The sequence below is a fragment of the Squalius cephalus genome, assembly GCF_949319135.1.
Source record: "Squalius cephalus genome assembly, chromosome: 4".
In the NCBI taxonomy this organism is placed as follows: domain Eukaryota; kingdom Metazoa; phylum Chordata; class Actinopteri; order Cypriniformes; family Leuciscidae; genus Squalius; species Squalius cephalus.
The window spans coordinates 41,156,607-41,174,951 of record NC_137125.1 but is presented as its reverse complement, the minus strand read 5'-3'; the positions used below and the strand labels follow the sequence as shown (position 1 = coordinate 41,174,951).

General features: G+C 38.7%; 2 protein-coding genes across 5 annotated transcripts in view; one reads left to right on the top strand and one right to left on the bottom strand.

Annotated features, from left to right (window-relative positions):
- Positions 1 to 341: 341 nt before the first annotated feature.
- Positions 342 to 15,305, top strand: impdh1b (IMP (inosine 5'-monophosphate) dehydrogenase 1b; the record flags this gene model as incomplete). Of its 3 annotated transcripts, XM_079869441.1 has the most annotated exons (16): positions 345 to 595; positions 2,784 to 2,882; positions 2,955 to 3,029; positions 6,842 to 6,890; positions 8,166 to 8,267; positions 8,349 to 8,423; positions 8,547 to 8,753; positions 10,618 to 10,705; positions 10,896 to 11,095; positions 11,302 to 11,392; positions 11,478 to 11,573; positions 11,769 to 11,912; positions 12,004 to 12,148; positions 12,349 to 12,492; positions 12,573 to 12,656; positions 12,754 to 15,305. In XM_079869441.1, exons 2-16 carry the CDS (start codon positions 2,785 to 2,787, stop codon positions 12,773 to 12,775), a joined length of 1,620 nt encoding a protein of 539 aa, XP_079725567.1. In that variant the 5' UTR covers positions 345 to 595; position 2,784. The 3 variants fall into 3 exon arrangements, with proteins under 3 accessions (XP_079725568.1, XP_079725567.1, XP_079725569.1); XM_079869442.1 differs by lacking the exon at positions 2,955 to 3,029 and having other exon boundaries at positions 342 to 595; XM_079869443.1 differs by lacking the exons at positions 2,955 to 3,029; positions 12,754 to 15,305 and having other exon boundaries at positions 12,573 to 12,660.
- Positions 14,994 to 18,345, bottom strand: part of prrt4b (proline rich transmembrane protein 4b) — a 33,483-nt gene continuing 30,131 nt past the window's right edge. For both annotated transcript variants that reach the window (XM_079869436.1, XM_079869437.1), the window contains exon 5: positions 14,994 to 17,355. In XM_079869436.1, the coding sequence (XP_079725562.1) occupies positions 15,356 to 17,355 (2,000 nt within the window). In that variant the 3' untranslated portion in view covers positions 14,994 to 15,355. The remainder of the gene's footprint in view (positions 17,356 to 18,345) is intronic.

The following is an 18,345-nucleotide window of genomic DNA, read 5'->3' as shown; positions in this document are numbered from 1 at the left end:
AGCAATTGCAGGGTCTTTACATTAAGTACATAAATATGTAAATGTATTTGTAGTATACTCAGCATAAATAAATGTATTTCAAGTACACTTTAATAGATTTATGTACTGCGTTTAATTATTTTGTATATAGAAATAGAAAAAGAAATAGCTGCGCGCGCATTATATATACACACACATTATATATATACACACACACATTATATATATATATATACACACACACATTATATATATATATATATATATATACACACAGATATATATATAAATAAAATAATTGTATTATTTCAATAACACTAATAATTTTGCGGTAATGAAAGAGTTAACCGTGCCGTCGCGTCACCACGTGGATGTGGAGCTGTGAGGATATGACGCGCTCTCAGTGTCTGCCTCGCTTTCCACATAAAGCCAGACTCATCACAAAACCTCAATTCAAACGGGGACCATCTGAAGGATCTGAAAACTAGGGAAATAGTCCGTATAGAGAGGCATACACCGGTTTTTAGATAACATTCTCATATACAGATAGAAGTAACTGGGTTTTCAATCTGACGCGCATCAGCTCCAGAAACACGCGTGCTCATCTACAGAGAAGGTTTGAATTCATATTTACTCAAGTATCATGTTAAATGTGCTGCTTTTAGAAATGTGTTGCAGGACGAGCTCTAAACAAAGAACATCTTCACCAGGTGAAAGTTTGCTTTTGTTTCGATATGGAGACTCCGGGTTTCCCTGGTTTACATTTAATGTACTCAATGTAGGTCAGCGGGCCAGTAGTGCGAGTGTGTAGATTACTGCGTTCAAGACTAAATCCATGATTTATCGTCTTTCTTACGCATGTCTGTGTGTGCACGTGTCAACATCTGGTCGTTATATTTTTATATCGCGCGTGCAGATGGAATAATGTTAGTAGGTAACAGCATCGATATGGTTGTCAATCGAGTGTGTTTTCAGAATGAAACCCAAACGTCTTGTTGTTGCCAACATTGTTAATGTTCCACGCGTCGCAACATGTGGTTTAATAGACAATCTGCGACGCTTCCTGGTGACGACACCCTTCTGAATGTGCTTTTCACTCAAATAAAATGGATCAGAAATGCATTTCCTGAAGTAAATACTATAGCTTTAAAAGCAGCAAAAGAACGTATTAACAAATTGAGATTGACACAGATTCAAAATTCACAGATTTTTGGACGTAATAATAGGACAATAGCGCGTGGCTGATTATGGATTAAAAACAACTGCATATCAGCTGATACTTGGCCATTTAGATTCTCGACCTCAGCCAGAATCAATAAAAACAGTGACACTGGCACAGTTTATAAAACCACCATTACAAAATAGCCAAATATCAGACATTTCAACTCCATAAAAAACAATGGCATCCTTATTGGCACAAAGTACGGCATCACAGTAAAAAAAGGGACAATATTAGCAGATATTTTGAGTCTTTTAAAATCAAATTGACCTATAACCTAGTCCAAACCTGTGTCTGGAAGGGCCACCATCCTGAAGAGTTCAGCTCCAACCCACTTGTCAGCAGGTTTCAAGTAATTTCAAACATCTTAATTGATTAGTTAGTTCAGGTGTGTTTATTTAGGGTTGGAGAACTTGCCTGATTGGACACTATTGGCCTAGTCAAATATCTTTAGTTAATTTCGGGTAAATATTGTGTAAAATCAATTTCATGTATATATTTATCAGCTCTTGGCCTTCCTGCTTTCAGGTTATCGTTATTTACATCGGCCACCACTGGTAATATTTAATATAAATTAATACATCGTTAGAAATTGAAGGAAGAACAAGACCAGTTGCACTGAAAAAAAGTTTGGTGTAGAAACAATGTTCATTGAAAAATTGCTAGTAAACATCACAAATAATTACAAAGAAATGGAATGTAACATGTGGAATTACACATGAAATTTTGTAGTAGAAAGACAGAAATAGTATTTTCTTGTCTAACCCTAATTTATAATATTATAAGTTAATATGTTTTTATAGTGGGCAATTCAGTATGCAAATATTGTCATCGCTGTTGGTTATATTTTAAATATCAAATTGAGGTTTTTAAATCTCAAATAAATTACAAAAATAAAACCTATAATCAGACAAAATTTCTAAGGGAAATAACTACAGTCCAATGAAGCAGGACATAATTGAATTCAAAAATAATGGATACATCTAAAACTACTGTTTTAAAGATGTTGATAGAATCAACATAGTACGGTCATGTCAAAACATGCAAATATATACACATATTTAAGTAGTTTGAAAGCGTATCGAATCGGACTATTACGTCATTCGCATTGCATCATGGGAGAGGGTTGGTATTAAAAAGTTATTTAGGTGTGATTTGCTTGTTTCAGTTCTCTGATTGGTGGGGCTTTTTTTTGCAGAATCATGGGTAATTTAGTTTTTCTCCAAGAATTCTACTGTTAAACATGATTCCTTAAAAGATAAGTTGAAATGGTTTCAACAAAAGCATATACCACGTGATTAAAATTGTAGGTCACAGTCGGAAGTTGTTAAAAATCAATTCCCCTATGGAGAAAATGAATTGTATTTTTACTTGCGGAACTAGACTGTTTGCACTCTATGAAGCAGTCAAGTGTAAGTGCAGAAATGATTGAAGTTATAGTGTAAATTCTATGCTTTATACATAGAATTCCACTATAAATAGTGAGTGGATGATTGGACTTAAGAATCAAAAGCAAAGTGGCTGGTTGGCACTGAAGAGAATTGTGTGTTACTTACAGGTTGTGTTTGTGTATTTCCCTTTCCAGTATGGCAGACTATCTGATAAGTGGAGGAACGGGCTATATCCCTGATGACGGACTGTCTGCCCAGCAGCTCTTTTCCATCGGAGATGGTCTAACTTACAAGTAAGTACTTTTCATTGGGTTCCTCTCCCTGAGTGATACTCTGTGCGTATGTAATGGGCATCCACATTACAGATCAGAACAGCAGTCTGTCCGAGACGGACTCACGGCGGAAGAGCTTTGCTCTATGGGGGACGGTATGACTTACAAGTGAGTAACACAGCCCTTCATGACATCATCTTCTAGTGACGCAAGCGTTCCAGCTGTATCTAGTCAGGATGGTCTATTTAGGGTCCTTGCTGTTGGGAGACAGTCAAACAAATTTTGCTTTCAATCACGGGTGGGGAAACATGGTTTCAGCTCTAGTCTGTGCCATATATAATATATATATGGTTAAGCCAGGTTATATTATGTATATACAAGCTGATTTGGTTTTCTAAGAAACTAAAGGGATAGTTCACTCAAAAATGAAAATTGTCATAATTTACTCTCCCTCGTGCCTTACTAAATATTTTGAAGGACGTTGGGGGTTCAAACAAGATTGGACCCTATTGACTTTCATTGTAAGGACAATAAAAGTAATTCAGGTTAGGAACAACATGAGGGAGAGTCAATGGTGTCATGTTTGACTATGTATATGAATGTCTTCACTCTTTGTACCCTTAATGCATTGTAACAGAGTCAAACTTGTGACCTGAGGAGTGACATTAGGACACAGTGAGTTCATGAACAGTGCCGCTTTTTAGATTTAAATTACAAGGTGAAAGGTTCAGCTTTTATAACTGTCTTATCTGTAATCAAAAGCGTGTAGGGATGCATCGTGGGCCGCATGACTGTCCTCACGCTGGCCTCATGTGAGGTGGGGGGGGGCGTACACAGATAAAACACATTTATGACTGGACTCCCCCCACATAGATTTGACACGTGCATGCATGTGTTGAATCGATTTGTGTAACGCACGCATGAGTGTTTGCACAGTTTTTTCTTTGTAGGGCATGTGACACATGAGGCTCAGACCTCTGCTGTATTGATGCGAGATGTCTCATCTATATGTTACTTTGCAGGTTTGTTGTACTTTTTTTGAACGATTCCTTCTTTTATAACATTAACCGACTCAGAGGCCTTTTCAATGATTTTGCCACATTAAAACGCACAATCCTGATCTTCTCTTTGTTACTTCTATGAAGCTAGCTGTTCATTTAGCTGTTCAAACACTAATTCAAACTACATTAAAATCTTTCAACAGGCAGCACTTAGATTAATATCAAATCTGATTTAAAAACGTATTTCACATTTTTTTTTTTTTTTTTTTTTATGGGGTAGTTCATCTAAACATTAATTCTTTCATCATTTACTCACCCTTTTTCTTCTGTAGGACAATATTTTGAATCATTTGTTTGGAAAACAGTTTTGGTTTCCATTGACTGCCATTATATGGGGAAAAACCCCAGACATTTCTAAAAATATATTCATTTAGCCTATGCCCACCACTACTATACTATTTTGTTTAAATAAATTAAAAATAAAACTATTGATATTGTTTTAAATTTATACTAGCAAAGGACTAGTTAAGTTTTCCTTTCATCTGTTTGCAAAATGACTTTCTGTACATTTGCTTAATTTGTTGAATTCATCTTTTGAATATGATTCACTAAAAAGTAATTGATCCCAACGTTGCAATTTAAGTTAACAAGGATGGAGCCATTGTCGCCTATTAATGTATTATCATGCTAAAAATATAATTTATAAATCAACCCCTCTTGCAAGCTAAAAGCCTCCCATTTCTACCAACTGGCTAAGATGTCTGCCTCCTATTCCTTATTGAATCTTGCTCAAGAGTATAATCAACTGAAATAAAACAGCAGAACCTAAAATCCATGCAAATTCAAATGGATTTTTTAGTCAGTGAAAGAACATGCATGTTGAATCAATGAATGAAAGTAGAGTGAGGGAGAATGACTTCACTAATGATGTTAAATGAAAAGAAATAGGAGTTATGCTGTGGATTACTCAGTCAGATGTCATTTCTATCAGGAGATCCACAACTGGATTATGGAACCGCTTCAGTCGGACCGAGTGCTCATTAAAACCTAATATAGTTGAACAATTAGGAGACAGTATAGAAAACCATATGTAAATGTAGGGTTTAGTGGATCACCATGTTACCTGGATCTGTTCAGAGTTGGTTGGTATAAGGCGGTAGTCAGCATGTCTTTGGTGAAATTTGGCACTGTGTACTTCTGCATATTTGGAGAGAGTCTGGGTTTCAGTCTGTACCGTCTTTGTTTCTAGTGAAGTTTATAGTCTGAGTCATCTAAAACAAACTTCTTGTTCCACCAGAGAGACTGTAGAGCTGTTGTATTATTCAGCAAATTCAGTGAGTTTAATAATCGAGTATCATGGATGCAAATATGTACATTAAAGTCTTTTAAGTCATTTGTCTGTAAACACAGAAAGTGACAAAACAACATGAGCAAATCACAGAAAATCTAGCCTTATGGTTAACATGAAGTTTTGCTGAACAGGATTCTGGACCAATCAGATTTCATCGTGGTTGTGGCCATGGCAGTCGCTGGGCGGAACTACACAACAAATAGAAAACAAACAACCAAAGAAATGTCCATTCACAGCTTATTGGGATACAATCAGATTAACGTGGAAAAGTGCTTTTATCGCTTGACGCTACTTCTTATCCGTGCCTATATAGCACATGGTGTAACAAATAATGTTTCCCTGCAATGTTCACGGCATTCAAACCAATTCTTGGATTTGTTTGGCTAAAGATCTAGATTTTAGCACATTTAATCAGGACAGCTGTCTGTTTTACCCTTCCAGCCTCATTTATTCTGGCTTTTCCTGATGTTCACACCCTGTGTTGTTGATGTTTAGGGGTGTGTGGCCAGCACATGTGGGCACAGAGACACCCCGCCCTGCCCCAGCCGACACAGACTCCTTTTTTAGCCCACCACAAGCGACAGGGAAAATATGTTTATGACCTTAAAGTTGCCTCTGTCTCTCCCTTTTCATTTTTACGTACACATGAAATATTCATGATCCTTCTTTTCTCTATCTCCATTGGATCCTCTGCCTTTTGTTTGTATGAGTAAAATCGGTAGATTTAAGTATTAGGCCGGGGAAGGTTTGGTTTATGTAGGGCATGTCAGAATGTGCCTGTGCCTCAGACGTTTTTTTCAAGCTCACCTCAAGAACCACACTTGAGTTAGAGCTTCTCATGATTTAAGATGTCATGAATCAAGCAGTCAGCATCAGGTTTTCATTATGCTTGAATGTTAATCTGAAAAAAACGTCCTCCTCTCCTTCTTCTCATGTCTGTAAGTTTTGAAATGGTAAAAGCTGACAAATTTAACTTTTAGGAGATATGTACTTCTGTTCAAAAGTTTGAGGTCAGTAATATATTTTTTTTCTAAGAGAGAAATGAATACTTCTATTCAGCAATAATGCACTAAATTGATCAAATGTGACAGTAAAGACTTAGGTTTTATCTTTTATTCCCAAGTACTTTCTTAGGCAAGTACACTCTACGTACACATACTATTAAAAAAAGTGCAACCAAGATTTCCCATTTCAAATAAAAGCTGTTCTTCTGAACTTCTGTTCATCAAAGAATCCTGAAAAAAGTTATCACGACTACCACAAAAATATGAATAACTGTTTTCAACATTGATGATAATAAGGAATGTTTTTCTTGAGCTCCAAATCAGAATATTAGAGTGATTTCTGAATGATCGTGTGACACTTAAGACGGGAGTAACGATGCTGGAAATTCCGCAGTTTTGCAAATATAAAACAGTTATTTAAAATTGCAGTACTATTATTTCATAATGGCTTTACAGTATTTTTGATTAAATAAATGCAGCCTTGGTGAACACAAGTGACTTCTTCGTAAACATTTCTAAAAAATCTTACAGACCCTAAGCTTTTGAACAGTAGTGTCTCTTCCAAGAGAATGTATGTTGATTCTTGGTCACTGATTGTTTTCTCTCTCTCTGTCTCATTTGCAGTGACTTCCTGATCTTGCCTGGCTTCATTGACTTCACCTCAGATGAAGTGGTGAGTCATCTAGCCTGTGTCCTCCACACTTTCATTCACTCATTCGGTTTGTTTTCATAATGACGTGTCCGTTTAAACTACCCGTCTGTGTTTTCTCTGCACTCACTATTTTTAGCTAAATGGCTGTCTCTTTTGTCTCATTGCTCAATGTAACTAACCTAGCTTGAAAAGTCTAGCCTAATGTCTGTATGGCCCTTTCAAAAGTAACAGTTACAATTAAAACGATTAAAATCCTAAAATAATGTCAACATTTTGAGGGTCTATTGAATTATGTATTTTAAAATTGTGGTACTTTTTTTTTTTTTTTTTTTAAATATAGCAATTAACTAATTTTAATGATCAAAAGTTTAATATTTAGTGCCACATTTAGCATGTGACCAAGGATTTTCCATAACTGTGTACCACTTCACTTATTGTGACTATTTGACTTTTGTAACACTTGATTCAGCACTTTTGAATTACTCGTAAACCAGCTGCTTTTTCTCCCCTTAATTTGAATTGTGTTCTATTTTAAGTTGTGTTCTGTTTTTTCTTTTCTATGCAATAATCCACCTACACACATTACAATTTAATGAACTTTGAACATTCTGCTGTATTATCTTTTGTTTTCTTTTTTTTAAATAGCCTTTGGCACACAGTAAGGGCTTTAAAGATCCCTTGAATATAATAATGAAATAAATGAGGTCGAAGCTCAAAACAAAAACAACTGCCACTATGACCAAGATTGAAACTGAAACTGCTATTTGGGTTTGCGTAGGCTGGTGTAATAACAGCTTTAATGTCCTCGTGTCTGACTTTTCTTTGAGACCTCACAAACTGCCTTTCACTGAACCATAGATTTGGGAAATTTCCCACTATGGTGTCTGTTTTCCCATGAGGCCACTCTCCCCCACCGGTGTGAATGTGAAAGCATATTTTGGGAACATTGTCTGTTCGTAGCAGCACGGAGAAGGTTGCAAGGGGAGTGTTTGCGAGCTTATCAGTGTTAGAGGAACAGTTCTCAGCACTGGTGTATAAATGAAGGTCACGGCCTTCGGGCCTTCACTGCCATTTATTTTATCCCCACCCACTTTTCATTATTTTGGTTTGCGTGTACTTTTACACACATGCACAGAATTATATGTGGTGTTCTTTTAAGTAGTTCTGATATGATATTGATGCCTTTCTGCCTCTAGTGGCCAGATATAAAACTGCACAGTCAAAATGCAGTCACCTTTGTTTTATTCACAGAAATAATGTTTTACATTTTTTGTTTTTCTATGTTGTTTTATGAAGGACCTGACCTCAGCATTGACCAAGAAGATCACATTGAAGACCCCACTCATTTCCTCTCCTATGGATACTGTTACTGAATCTTCAATGGCCATCGCCATGGCGGTAAGTTCCTCTTAGATCCCTTTTTTGATTAGACTGACATCTGTCAATTATTAATTTGTTTGTTTATGACTTGTTGCTCAGCTGATGGGAGGAATTGGCATCATTCACCACAACTGCACACCAGAGTTTCAGGCCAACGAGGTGCGCAAAGTGAAGGTAAGACTGCGTAATAAATGTCACCCTTCATAAATGTTTAATGTTAGGTTGGTGTCTTCTGTGTGTGTGTGTGTTTGTACCTATTAATATTTGATGTCGAGGTCTCTTTGTTTATGCCTGCAGAGGTTTGAGCAAGGTTTCATCACTGATCCAGTGGTCCTGAGTCCTCGTCACACTGTAGGTGATGTACTCGAAGCAAAAGTTCGACATGGATTCTCTGGAATCCCCATAACCGAGACAGGCAAGATGGGCAGCAAACTGGTCGGCATCGTCACATCACGAGACATTGATTTCCTGTCTGAGAAAGATAATAGCAAACCCCTAGAGGAGGTAAGACTGCCTTTGTGATCATGTTTGCATCTACACTCCTGTTCAAAAGTTTGGGGTTGGTAAGATTTTTGTATGTTTTTGAAAGTAGTCTCTTAATACAGTAAAAGCAGTAATATTGTGAAATAATATCATTACAATTTAAAATAACTTATCTATTTGAATACATTTTAAAATGTAATTTATTCCTGTAATACAAAGCTGAATTTTCAGCATCATAACTCCAGTCTTCAGTGTCACATGATATTCTGATTTGATGCTCAAGAAACATTTCGTAATATTATTGATTTTGAAAACAGCTTATTAAATTGCTTATTTTTTGTGGAAACCATGATGTAAAAAAAATCTCATTGACCCCTCTCTTTTAAATGGAAATGTATCTGTTATATGAGTAGGCTACATATAATAATGTAAAATTTTACAATAATGTCCTAGTAGTTAACATTGGTAAATACAATGAACAATACATTTGTTACATTATTTTTAATCCTTGTTAAAGTTACTCAATAATAATACAAATATTCATTGTCAGCTCAGGTCCATTAAATAATATTATCAACAGATGTAACTTTTGATTCTAGAAATGTATTAGTAAATGTTGACTTTAGAAGTATTTTTCATTGTTAGTTCATGTTAAAGGTATAGTTCACCCTAAAATTCTGTCATCATTTACTCACCCTCACTTGTTCCAAACTCTTAAGGCTTTCGTTCATCTTCAGGACACAAGCGAAGATTTTTTTGATGAAATCTGAGCGATTTCTGTCCCTCCATTGACAGCTACACAACTACCACTTTCACATTTTAAAAAGTAAAGAGATCGTAAAACTAATCCATATGAATTTAGTAGTTTAGTCCAAATTTTCTGAAGAGACTTGATCGCTTTATATGATGAACAGATTTAATTTAGGGTTTTATTCACATTTAAACAGTGATCAGAAGCTTAAAGGAGAACTCCGGTCAATTTTAACATTGAGCTCATTTTTTTGTACATTTGGAGTGCTGTCAATACAGAGAACAACGACAAAAATCGGTGTTGCCTACACCGAGTTATTCTATTTTTAAATACGCGCGCGTGATCATAGGTATTAAACCTATGCGTGTGAACTCTGCAATCGACTACTGTGGACTTCAACCGAAAAACAGGATGTAAACAAAGGTATTTGCGCTGGCTTAAATAACATCATTTTTATACATTTCTTTCACATCTACTGCAGTCAGACTCACTCGTGTTCACTCAGAAGGAATCACTCACATTTTCTGTGCACTTGTAATGACACATCAAGGATGTTAAGAGGCTAAAAGCAGGTTTAGTACTTGCCCCATTGAAGTCAACAGGGTGCAAATTTTAAAAAGAGGATAACACGGTGTAGGCAACACCGATTTTTGTCGTTGTTCTCTGTATTGACAGCACTCCAAATGTACAAAAAAATGAGCTCAATGTTAAAATTGACCGGAGTTCTCCTTTAACTGAACCTGCTTGACGTGCGAGAACAAATTTCTTGAGGAACCTCAAAAGTACTGAGTAACATGAGGAAAAAAAGCCTAAATTCAATCTGTTCATCTCATAAAGCGATCATGTCTCTTCAGAAAATTTGGACTAAACCTCTCAATTTACATGGATTAGTTTTACGATCACTTTTTGGAGCGTCAGAGTTTCAGTTGCCTAGCTGTCAACAGAGGTACAGAAAGCTCTCAGATTTAATCAAAAAGATCTTCATTTGTGTGATCTTCTTTAATTCATTTTTGGGTGAACTTTAAATAATATAGTCAACAAATAGAGCCTTATTGTAAAGTGTTACTATGTACTATAATATCAGTTCTTGGAATGCTGTACCTTTATGGCTGTGTAACTGTAATTGTTTCCTAGGCCATGACTAAAAGAGAGGATCTTGTTGTTGCTCCTGCTGGTGTCACACTGAAAGAGGCCAATGACATCCTGCAACGCAGCAAAAAAGGTGAGAACATCCAAACACAAACCATAGTCATCATACTTATGCAGTAATGCATGCATTTAACTGAATTATAAAGGTATCGAATTTGTACTTTTAGCCCTTCGGACCTCTTCCACCCACAGGAAACTGTATAAAATATAGTATTTAACCATTTTAAAAGGTCTCAATAGGTTATATTTGTTTACTTGTACAGGTAAGCTGCCCATCGTGAATGACAAGGATGAACTGGTGGCCATAATAGCCCGCACAGACTTGAAGAAGAACAGGGACTATCCTCTGGCCTCCAAAGATTCTCGCAAACAGCTGTTGTGTGGTGCCGCCATCGGCACCCGTGATGACGACAAATACCGTCTGGACTTGATCACGCAGTCTGGGGTAGATGTAGTGGTTCTGGTAGGTCAAAGCCACTGCCGTTGTTATAAAGGAAACGTCAGTCTTTCTGCCACTATAAATTTAAAAATGAAATTAAATCCGGTGCAAGATAAATGTAAAGCCAAAACTGTTGGACATTATTTTGGTCTCTCTATTAAATGTGAAGTGTGATGTATCTGCGCCACTAGCATCACTGCGGTTTATCGTTTTTATTTTGTCTTTTTTAGGATTCGTCACAAGGCAACTCTGTATACCAGATTAATATGATCCATTACATCAAGCAGAAGTATCCAGAGCTGCAGGTTGTGGGAGGAAATGGTGATTATAAGATTATATTACTACAATAAGCAGTTGCTCTCTTGTTCTCTCTGACTTCCGTCTCTCTCTCTCTCTCTCTCTGCAGTGGTTACAGCTGCTCAGGCGAAGAACCTGATAGACGCAGGTGTGGATGCGTTGAGAGTGGGAATGGGCTGTGGTTCAATCTGCATCACACAGGAAGGTTGGGAGTTAATCTCACACACACACATTCAACATAATACCCACATGTTGCCTGGGATGCAAACTGGCAAACCCCTAGGGGTGTGTGAGCATAATTTTTTTTTTTAAATATCAGCTTTAAAATGTGGATTTACAGATGATTTCAGCATGAGGATTTAAAAACTTACTGAAGAGTGTCCATTTCTGTTTCCCGTAGTCATGGCATGCGGACGACCTCAGGGCACCTCCGTGTATAAGGTGGCAGAATACGCTCGAAGATTTGGGGTGCCGGTCATCGCAGATGGTGGCATCCAGACGGTCGGCCATGTGGTGAAGGCCCTGTCCTTGGGGGCATCGACAGGTTATTGTTGCTGGAGTTCACTTTTAACAGTTAAAGTAAAAAAACAAACAAACTTGTCTGTTTACATGAAACAAATGTATTCTATCTGCAGTGATGATGGGATCGCTGCTGGCCGCCACCACAGAAGCTCCAGGCGAGTATTTCTTTTCAGATGGGGTGCGACTGAAGAAATACAGAGGGATGGGCTCACTAGATGCCATGGAGAAGAACACCAGCAGCCAAAAACGATACTTCAGGTGTGTGGTAGTGTGTGTTTGTGTAGCACACTGTTCACTGGACATAAATTATTCAGTAATAGGAAGCACAGAATGAAATACTATCTTAATACTGCGCTGCATACAGCCTGCCATTCTTAACAAAAATATTATGCGACTCAGTGTGATATATTATCATTACATGACCTTTCTTTCTGTGTGCTGATTGGCTGTCTTGGCAGTGAGGGTGATAAGGTGAAAGTGGCTCAAGGAGTTTCAGGCTCTGTGCAGGACAAAGGCTCAATCCATAAATTTGCCCCGTACCTCATTGCTGGAATCCAACACGGCTGCCAAGACATTGGCGCGAAAAGCCTCTCTGTGCTCCGGTAAGTATGTGTCCGTGTTTTATTGTGCATTTGTTTTGTTTTTATGCACTATAAAAATTCCTACACTGTTACATATTTAGCTCCATGATGTATTCTGGAGAGCTGAAGTTCGAGAAGAGGACCATGTCTGCTCAGGTGGAGGGTGGTGTACATGGACTTCACTCGTAAGTCACCAGAGGGTGCCAGTGCTCAACACTACCTTCATATGTCAAAGCTAAGATCAGTACCACTCTCTGAAACTATTTTCTTTTGTATCCATAGATATGAGAAGCGTCTTTACTAATGGAATGGGCAGAACACGGATGGGAAGCAGTGACCAAACACCTCAGACAAATCCTAGAACTTAGCCCACCCTGCCAGCACCCCTTCTCTGCTCTTCACCGTTCCTCAGGCACAACCACCACAGTGAGAGATGGAGAAGAGAAGTATTAAATGAGTTTGAGACCTCAAACGAATTCAATCCCCAAAAACATGGCAGTTGCACTCGAGGGAGCATCAGGGTTGCCAAAAAGCTGCCTGAGTGTGGGTTTTTGCATCTGTTTATGAGCAGACCAGTAAAAACAAGGTGGCATTTGGAGCGAATATTCTTCAAAGCCTTTTTTTTTTTTTTTTCTCCCAAACTTGATTCGACCATGTTGCAGCATCAATTTCTATATCTCCATGTCCATCTGCAAAATGATGACTGCTGTGAAACCAAGTGCTCCAGCTATACTTGAGGCAATCATTTCTGTAGTAGATTTGTATCTGCTGAAGATGCTATATGATATATTTTTATTTTCAAAGGCAGAAAACAGATGTACGTAGAAAATTGTCAATTTTGTGATGGTTAAATGTCTATTGTACTATCAGTGAGACAGATCTCTCTATGTCCACAATACCGCGTCCTGTAACTGGGTACGATTTATATTCAAAATAATTATACCAAAACCGATATCTGTAGATATACACAGTTGCTCTGAGTGTCATGCATTGTGTCTGGATTATTTTTGACCAAAAAGCTGGAACAAACTGGGTTTGTTGATCAAGGTCAGGTAATGATGGCTGACTTGTAATGCAGGCTGACTTATAATGCAGGCTTTTGGGAATTTTTACAAGGAATACTGATTATGGGATCAATGTTATTGCAGTTCTTGAGTGCGGAACAGGTATAAGAGTTTTAATTTGCATGCTTTTTTTAATAGCCATAACATGGCAATGTTTCTATTACTTACAAAACTGTCAAGTGCATTTTTTTGTTGTTGCTAACTGACAATTATTCTTCTATGAAAGCCAAATAAATGCTGTGAGTATCCTGGTCCTCTCTCAGGATATGTTTGTTCATGTCATCTAAACGTCCCCTACAGCTTTGCGTGTTGGGTGAACCTGAGACATGCCTTGTATTGTGTAATGAAGGACACATTTGTCTTAACCCAAAACACGCCACTTGTGCTTGCCAGATCCTATGGCTTCATATAATTATCACTGCCAAAAAAAGCATGTCATGCATATGAATTTAAATGTGTTTTTGTAATACATTTTCAGTACTATTTTGCATTTTCCGCTTTTTGTTTAGAAATCATGCATTCTTAGCATTGGATGTGTGGACTATTATCCACTCTGTACAACATTCTCAGTATGACAATGTACAAAGACATGGTTTGCATCCTTTAATCAACTGGATGTTGCTTGGTAGTATGTTGCTTTGCCCACAGTCACAGTCTTGACAACTCAAGAGCCAAGTTTGTTTACCGCAGTGTACTCAATTGAGGTTGCTTATCCTGTTCAATATTATTGAAAATAAATAAAAATTAACTTACGCAGTTTTTTTTGGGTTTGCTTTATGTAAAATATTTCTGCATGGGACAATTGTCAATTTTCAATATATTTATTGAAAATCTTCAACAGCCTCTAAATGACTAACATTAGATGTATCAGCAGTTTCTCACATAGTTCATGTTTTCAGAACATGCACACTATAAAATGTACAAAGTCACTTTTCTTCATTTTAATATGTATTGAGTAACAGTGTTACGAGTATTTGAAAACGATGTAAAACCTGGCAGATTATTCATTAAGTGTAGATCATATCAAATATACACTATAAGCAGGTTAAAATGGCAGTCTATAGCGTAGAGTGTGTTGCAAGAGTACTTCCATCCTTCTCTGACTCTTAAAAAGAGAAGTTTTTTTCCTCTGTTGATAAAACTCTTTAGGCCCTCAACATAATAATGCATTGTTGCAAACAAACAACAGGGACTTGAAGTTACCTGTGCAATTAAAGACTAGAAGCACAAAGACCTTTTCTAAATGTTTAAAATGATGAGATTATAAAATTGGATTTGGCAGGTTATACAGCATTTAATTTGAAACTATTTTCTGATGCTATAGTCCATAGTATTTGTTTTACAGTATGGTTATCAGTAGTTTGCACTCTCACAGTATTAATCATATAGACCAAAAAGGGATTTTGTACAAATTCATACAAACATCACTATTAGCATTGAAAAGAAGTTCTGAAACACTTTTTACGATTACAAATTTGTTTAGCAATAATCAAAAAACTTTTGTACAAAATCTGCCTAAGCTTCTGGCAATCGGTGGCACTTCTTGAACCTTTACAAGGATATTTTCTTCAGAATCCATCTCTTTGGAGAACTTACCTGACAAACCAACAAGCACCCCTACAAAATGAAACATTTGGCACAGTTCTGGTCCACAAAACATTTTCCTGTATGTCTACATAGAGCAAATGTGTTTTGACACCTTGGCAAACAGACTCACCAAATCACCTGAGCTGCACATTACTTGCCCATCACATCACTGAAACTCTTTTGGCATCATCATATTACATCATTCGGTTGTGTCTGAAAGTAAAGGTCTCCCTCTAGAGGTCAATAGTCTCACTGCAGACGCTAAGAGCATCAATCTCTCTGCACACACTGATAAATTCTTCTTGGACAGACTGGTCAAACTCTGATTGCTGGTCCAGACTCTCCTCTGACTTTAATGTTCTGTAGGGTCTCTGTAAGCTTCCCCCTTGGTGGCTGGAACCCCCACTGAGGGTAGAGGGTGGCGGATGGTGTCCTTCTGGACTAGAGCACAAAATCAGAGATAAGCCACCCAGAGACTGTCTGTAGAGGGAACAGGAACTGGAGCTGCCTCTCCAGTGCTCTGGAGATGAGCAGAAAGTGGAAGATGACAGTGAGGGAGATGGAGATGGAGGAAAACCCAGTGATGGACCATCTGGTTGGGCTTGAGAAGGAAGGGGAAATTGGGGTAGCACTTCCACACATGAAGATGTTCGGTATAAGCCTGGATCAGGAGTAAGGGTGTCTCTCAGGGTTTGGGCACCACTGGAGTTGGTCTCTCTACCATTCAGGGAGCGGTCACTAGAGCTGAAGGGTCGTAAGGGGCTGAAAATACTCATGGGAAATAGAGACTCACTAAACAGTGCCTCATCAATGCTTCGACGCAGATTTATGGGTGATGGAGGGCGCAGGTCCGCTGTGGAGTCGCTGGTACAGGATGAACCCACGGAAGGGGCACCAGTGTTGGGCAAGTCCAGGTCAAGGTCACGATAGGCCAATGCTCGATTGCTATGGTATAAAAGGTCAAGGCCATTCAAGCTGCTGAGACGGTCATCCACCAATGTGTACAAGGGTAGGCACTCTGTCTCTCCGTGCCCAATTGGATCGCAGATGGCCAGCTTCTCCTGTTGGGATAGAGTCCACTGGTAGCTCCCAGGAATGATAGGTGACTTTGCCGTAAGAAGATCTTTCCAGCAACTGCCTGGTTGGGGAAGATGATCAGAACAGTAGACTGGTTGGGCAACTACCAGAACCAGTGTGAGGCAAACCACTGCTTCACACACTCGGCAGCTGAATTGGAAAGTCCACCACGGCCAAGGCCGAAAGGACTCAGCACTTCCAGCAATGCCGAGAGCATGCAGCATGGCATAGAGTTGCAGGCCCGCACAAGCCAGAGAGAAGACAGCAGAGAGTAGCACTGCAGCTGCTGCCCGGTCCCAATCTCGGCTTTCTGCAAATGGGCAACGGTTGTAGCGTTCAGCTGGTGTCGGTGATGTGTTGTTCAGATGATAAATATGCTTGGAGTCAGCACGAACGTAGCAGTAGAACACAAAATATGCAGCTGATAGGAAAGCTGCCAGAGCCACAAAGGCACCTCTAGAGATCAAGGACAGAAACAGGTAGACCTGCTGGTCGACATGGAGTAATGCAACAGGGCCAAAGGCAGCAGCAAAGTGCAGAAACACCAAGCAGGCCAGGAAACAAGGTCTTTGAAAGGCGGAATAGGATAGCTGCATACGAGAGCGCATTGACAGGAGCAGGAATACTAGGCCAAAGGCAGCAGTTATGCAGGGGAATGGTGCCTCGTAAAGTAACAGCGAGGCCTCTGTGGATGCCATGCGGTCCTGGTATCCGTACGAATCATACAATAGGGCAAAGGCCCTAGTGCAGCCAGCGGCCATCAGGCAGAGACTGACCAGAGCAAAGTAGCCACAGCCTGATGGGTATTGTAGGGGCAGGCACAGAAGGTTCAGGGTGGAGGCCAAAGCGACTAGACAAAACACAGTGCCCAGGCCGTAAATGTGTGCTTCCCATGCTGAACCCCATGCTGCCAGGGCACTGTTCCAATCAGAATACAGTGCCACAAACATAGGTGGGGCTGGAAACAGGATTGGACTCTGAGAGAGGTTGGTGGAGACAGTGGGTGTGCTGTCATTTTTGCTGATGTTGCTCAGGACAGCGGTGGGCCAAGTGTCACTTGAACTGCAGATTCCAGAACGTTCCGCGTTGCAGTCGGGGAGCGCAGATTCTTGAGTATGGTCTGTGAGCCAATCTTCAGACGTAGTGGTGGGCATTTCTGAAATGAAGAGCATACGTATTATATTATTAGTAACAGAAGATGTGAAGATGTGTAAAGGCATATGTGTAAAGCATGCTTTTTGATATAGTTTCTTCAAAGTGTCAATATTAGTGTCATGCAAGTGTTCTTTAAAGTGGTGATATCATAATGTCTTTATTCCTTTAGTTGTTTTTTGTCCTAGGGTTCACTTATAAATGTCTAAAACTCTTATCTCAACAGAATGAGGAAAACTTGATTCCCCATGATATGACCAATTTAAATGTAAAAGCTGAATGTAAAGCTAGCTACATAAATCACATAAATAAACAAAGAAAATAATTTGTAGAAAAACAGAAAAGCTACTGGTAATTTCCAGTTTATGGACATTTCTTTTAACCCTGAAACACAACACAATGCAATGCGGAATTCAAAATTTGGATAAAACACCTGTGGAGAAATAAATACAGAAAATTCCTTCGTTCATTGGGCCCTATTTTTACGGAGATACAAAATGGGTATTCCAGCACAGACAACCAAGGCAGTCATTACTGTCACCAAAATCTCTGACAACCTATGATTTGTTTTTCTGTGATAGACATCGCCACTAGAGGACATTTCTGAGGTGTCTGCCCAGCTAAGCATGTTTCATAGTGGAAAACCATGGTTTAGCTGTTTAGATTGCCAAATCTGGGAAACTCCACATCTAATGTTTTTTTGAACATATTAAAAGGTAACAGCTCTCAATATGATATTTCTAACGAGGAGAAAAACTATTATAAATGACAGTGGGAGAACATTTGTCTAAGTAGCAGGGATTGGTGGGTTGCCATGAAACATCTGTTGTTTGTATATAAATGCAATTGTGATTGGCTTGTTAGATTCACAGATTGCTGTGGGAGGAGGCTGCTGTTTTAGGTTTTGGATTCTGTGGCTTGGCTCTGGTGCTGAGGAGTGTTACATACATTAGTGTTTCTTAGCCTAAAAGAGTTGGAACGGCATGTGAAGTTC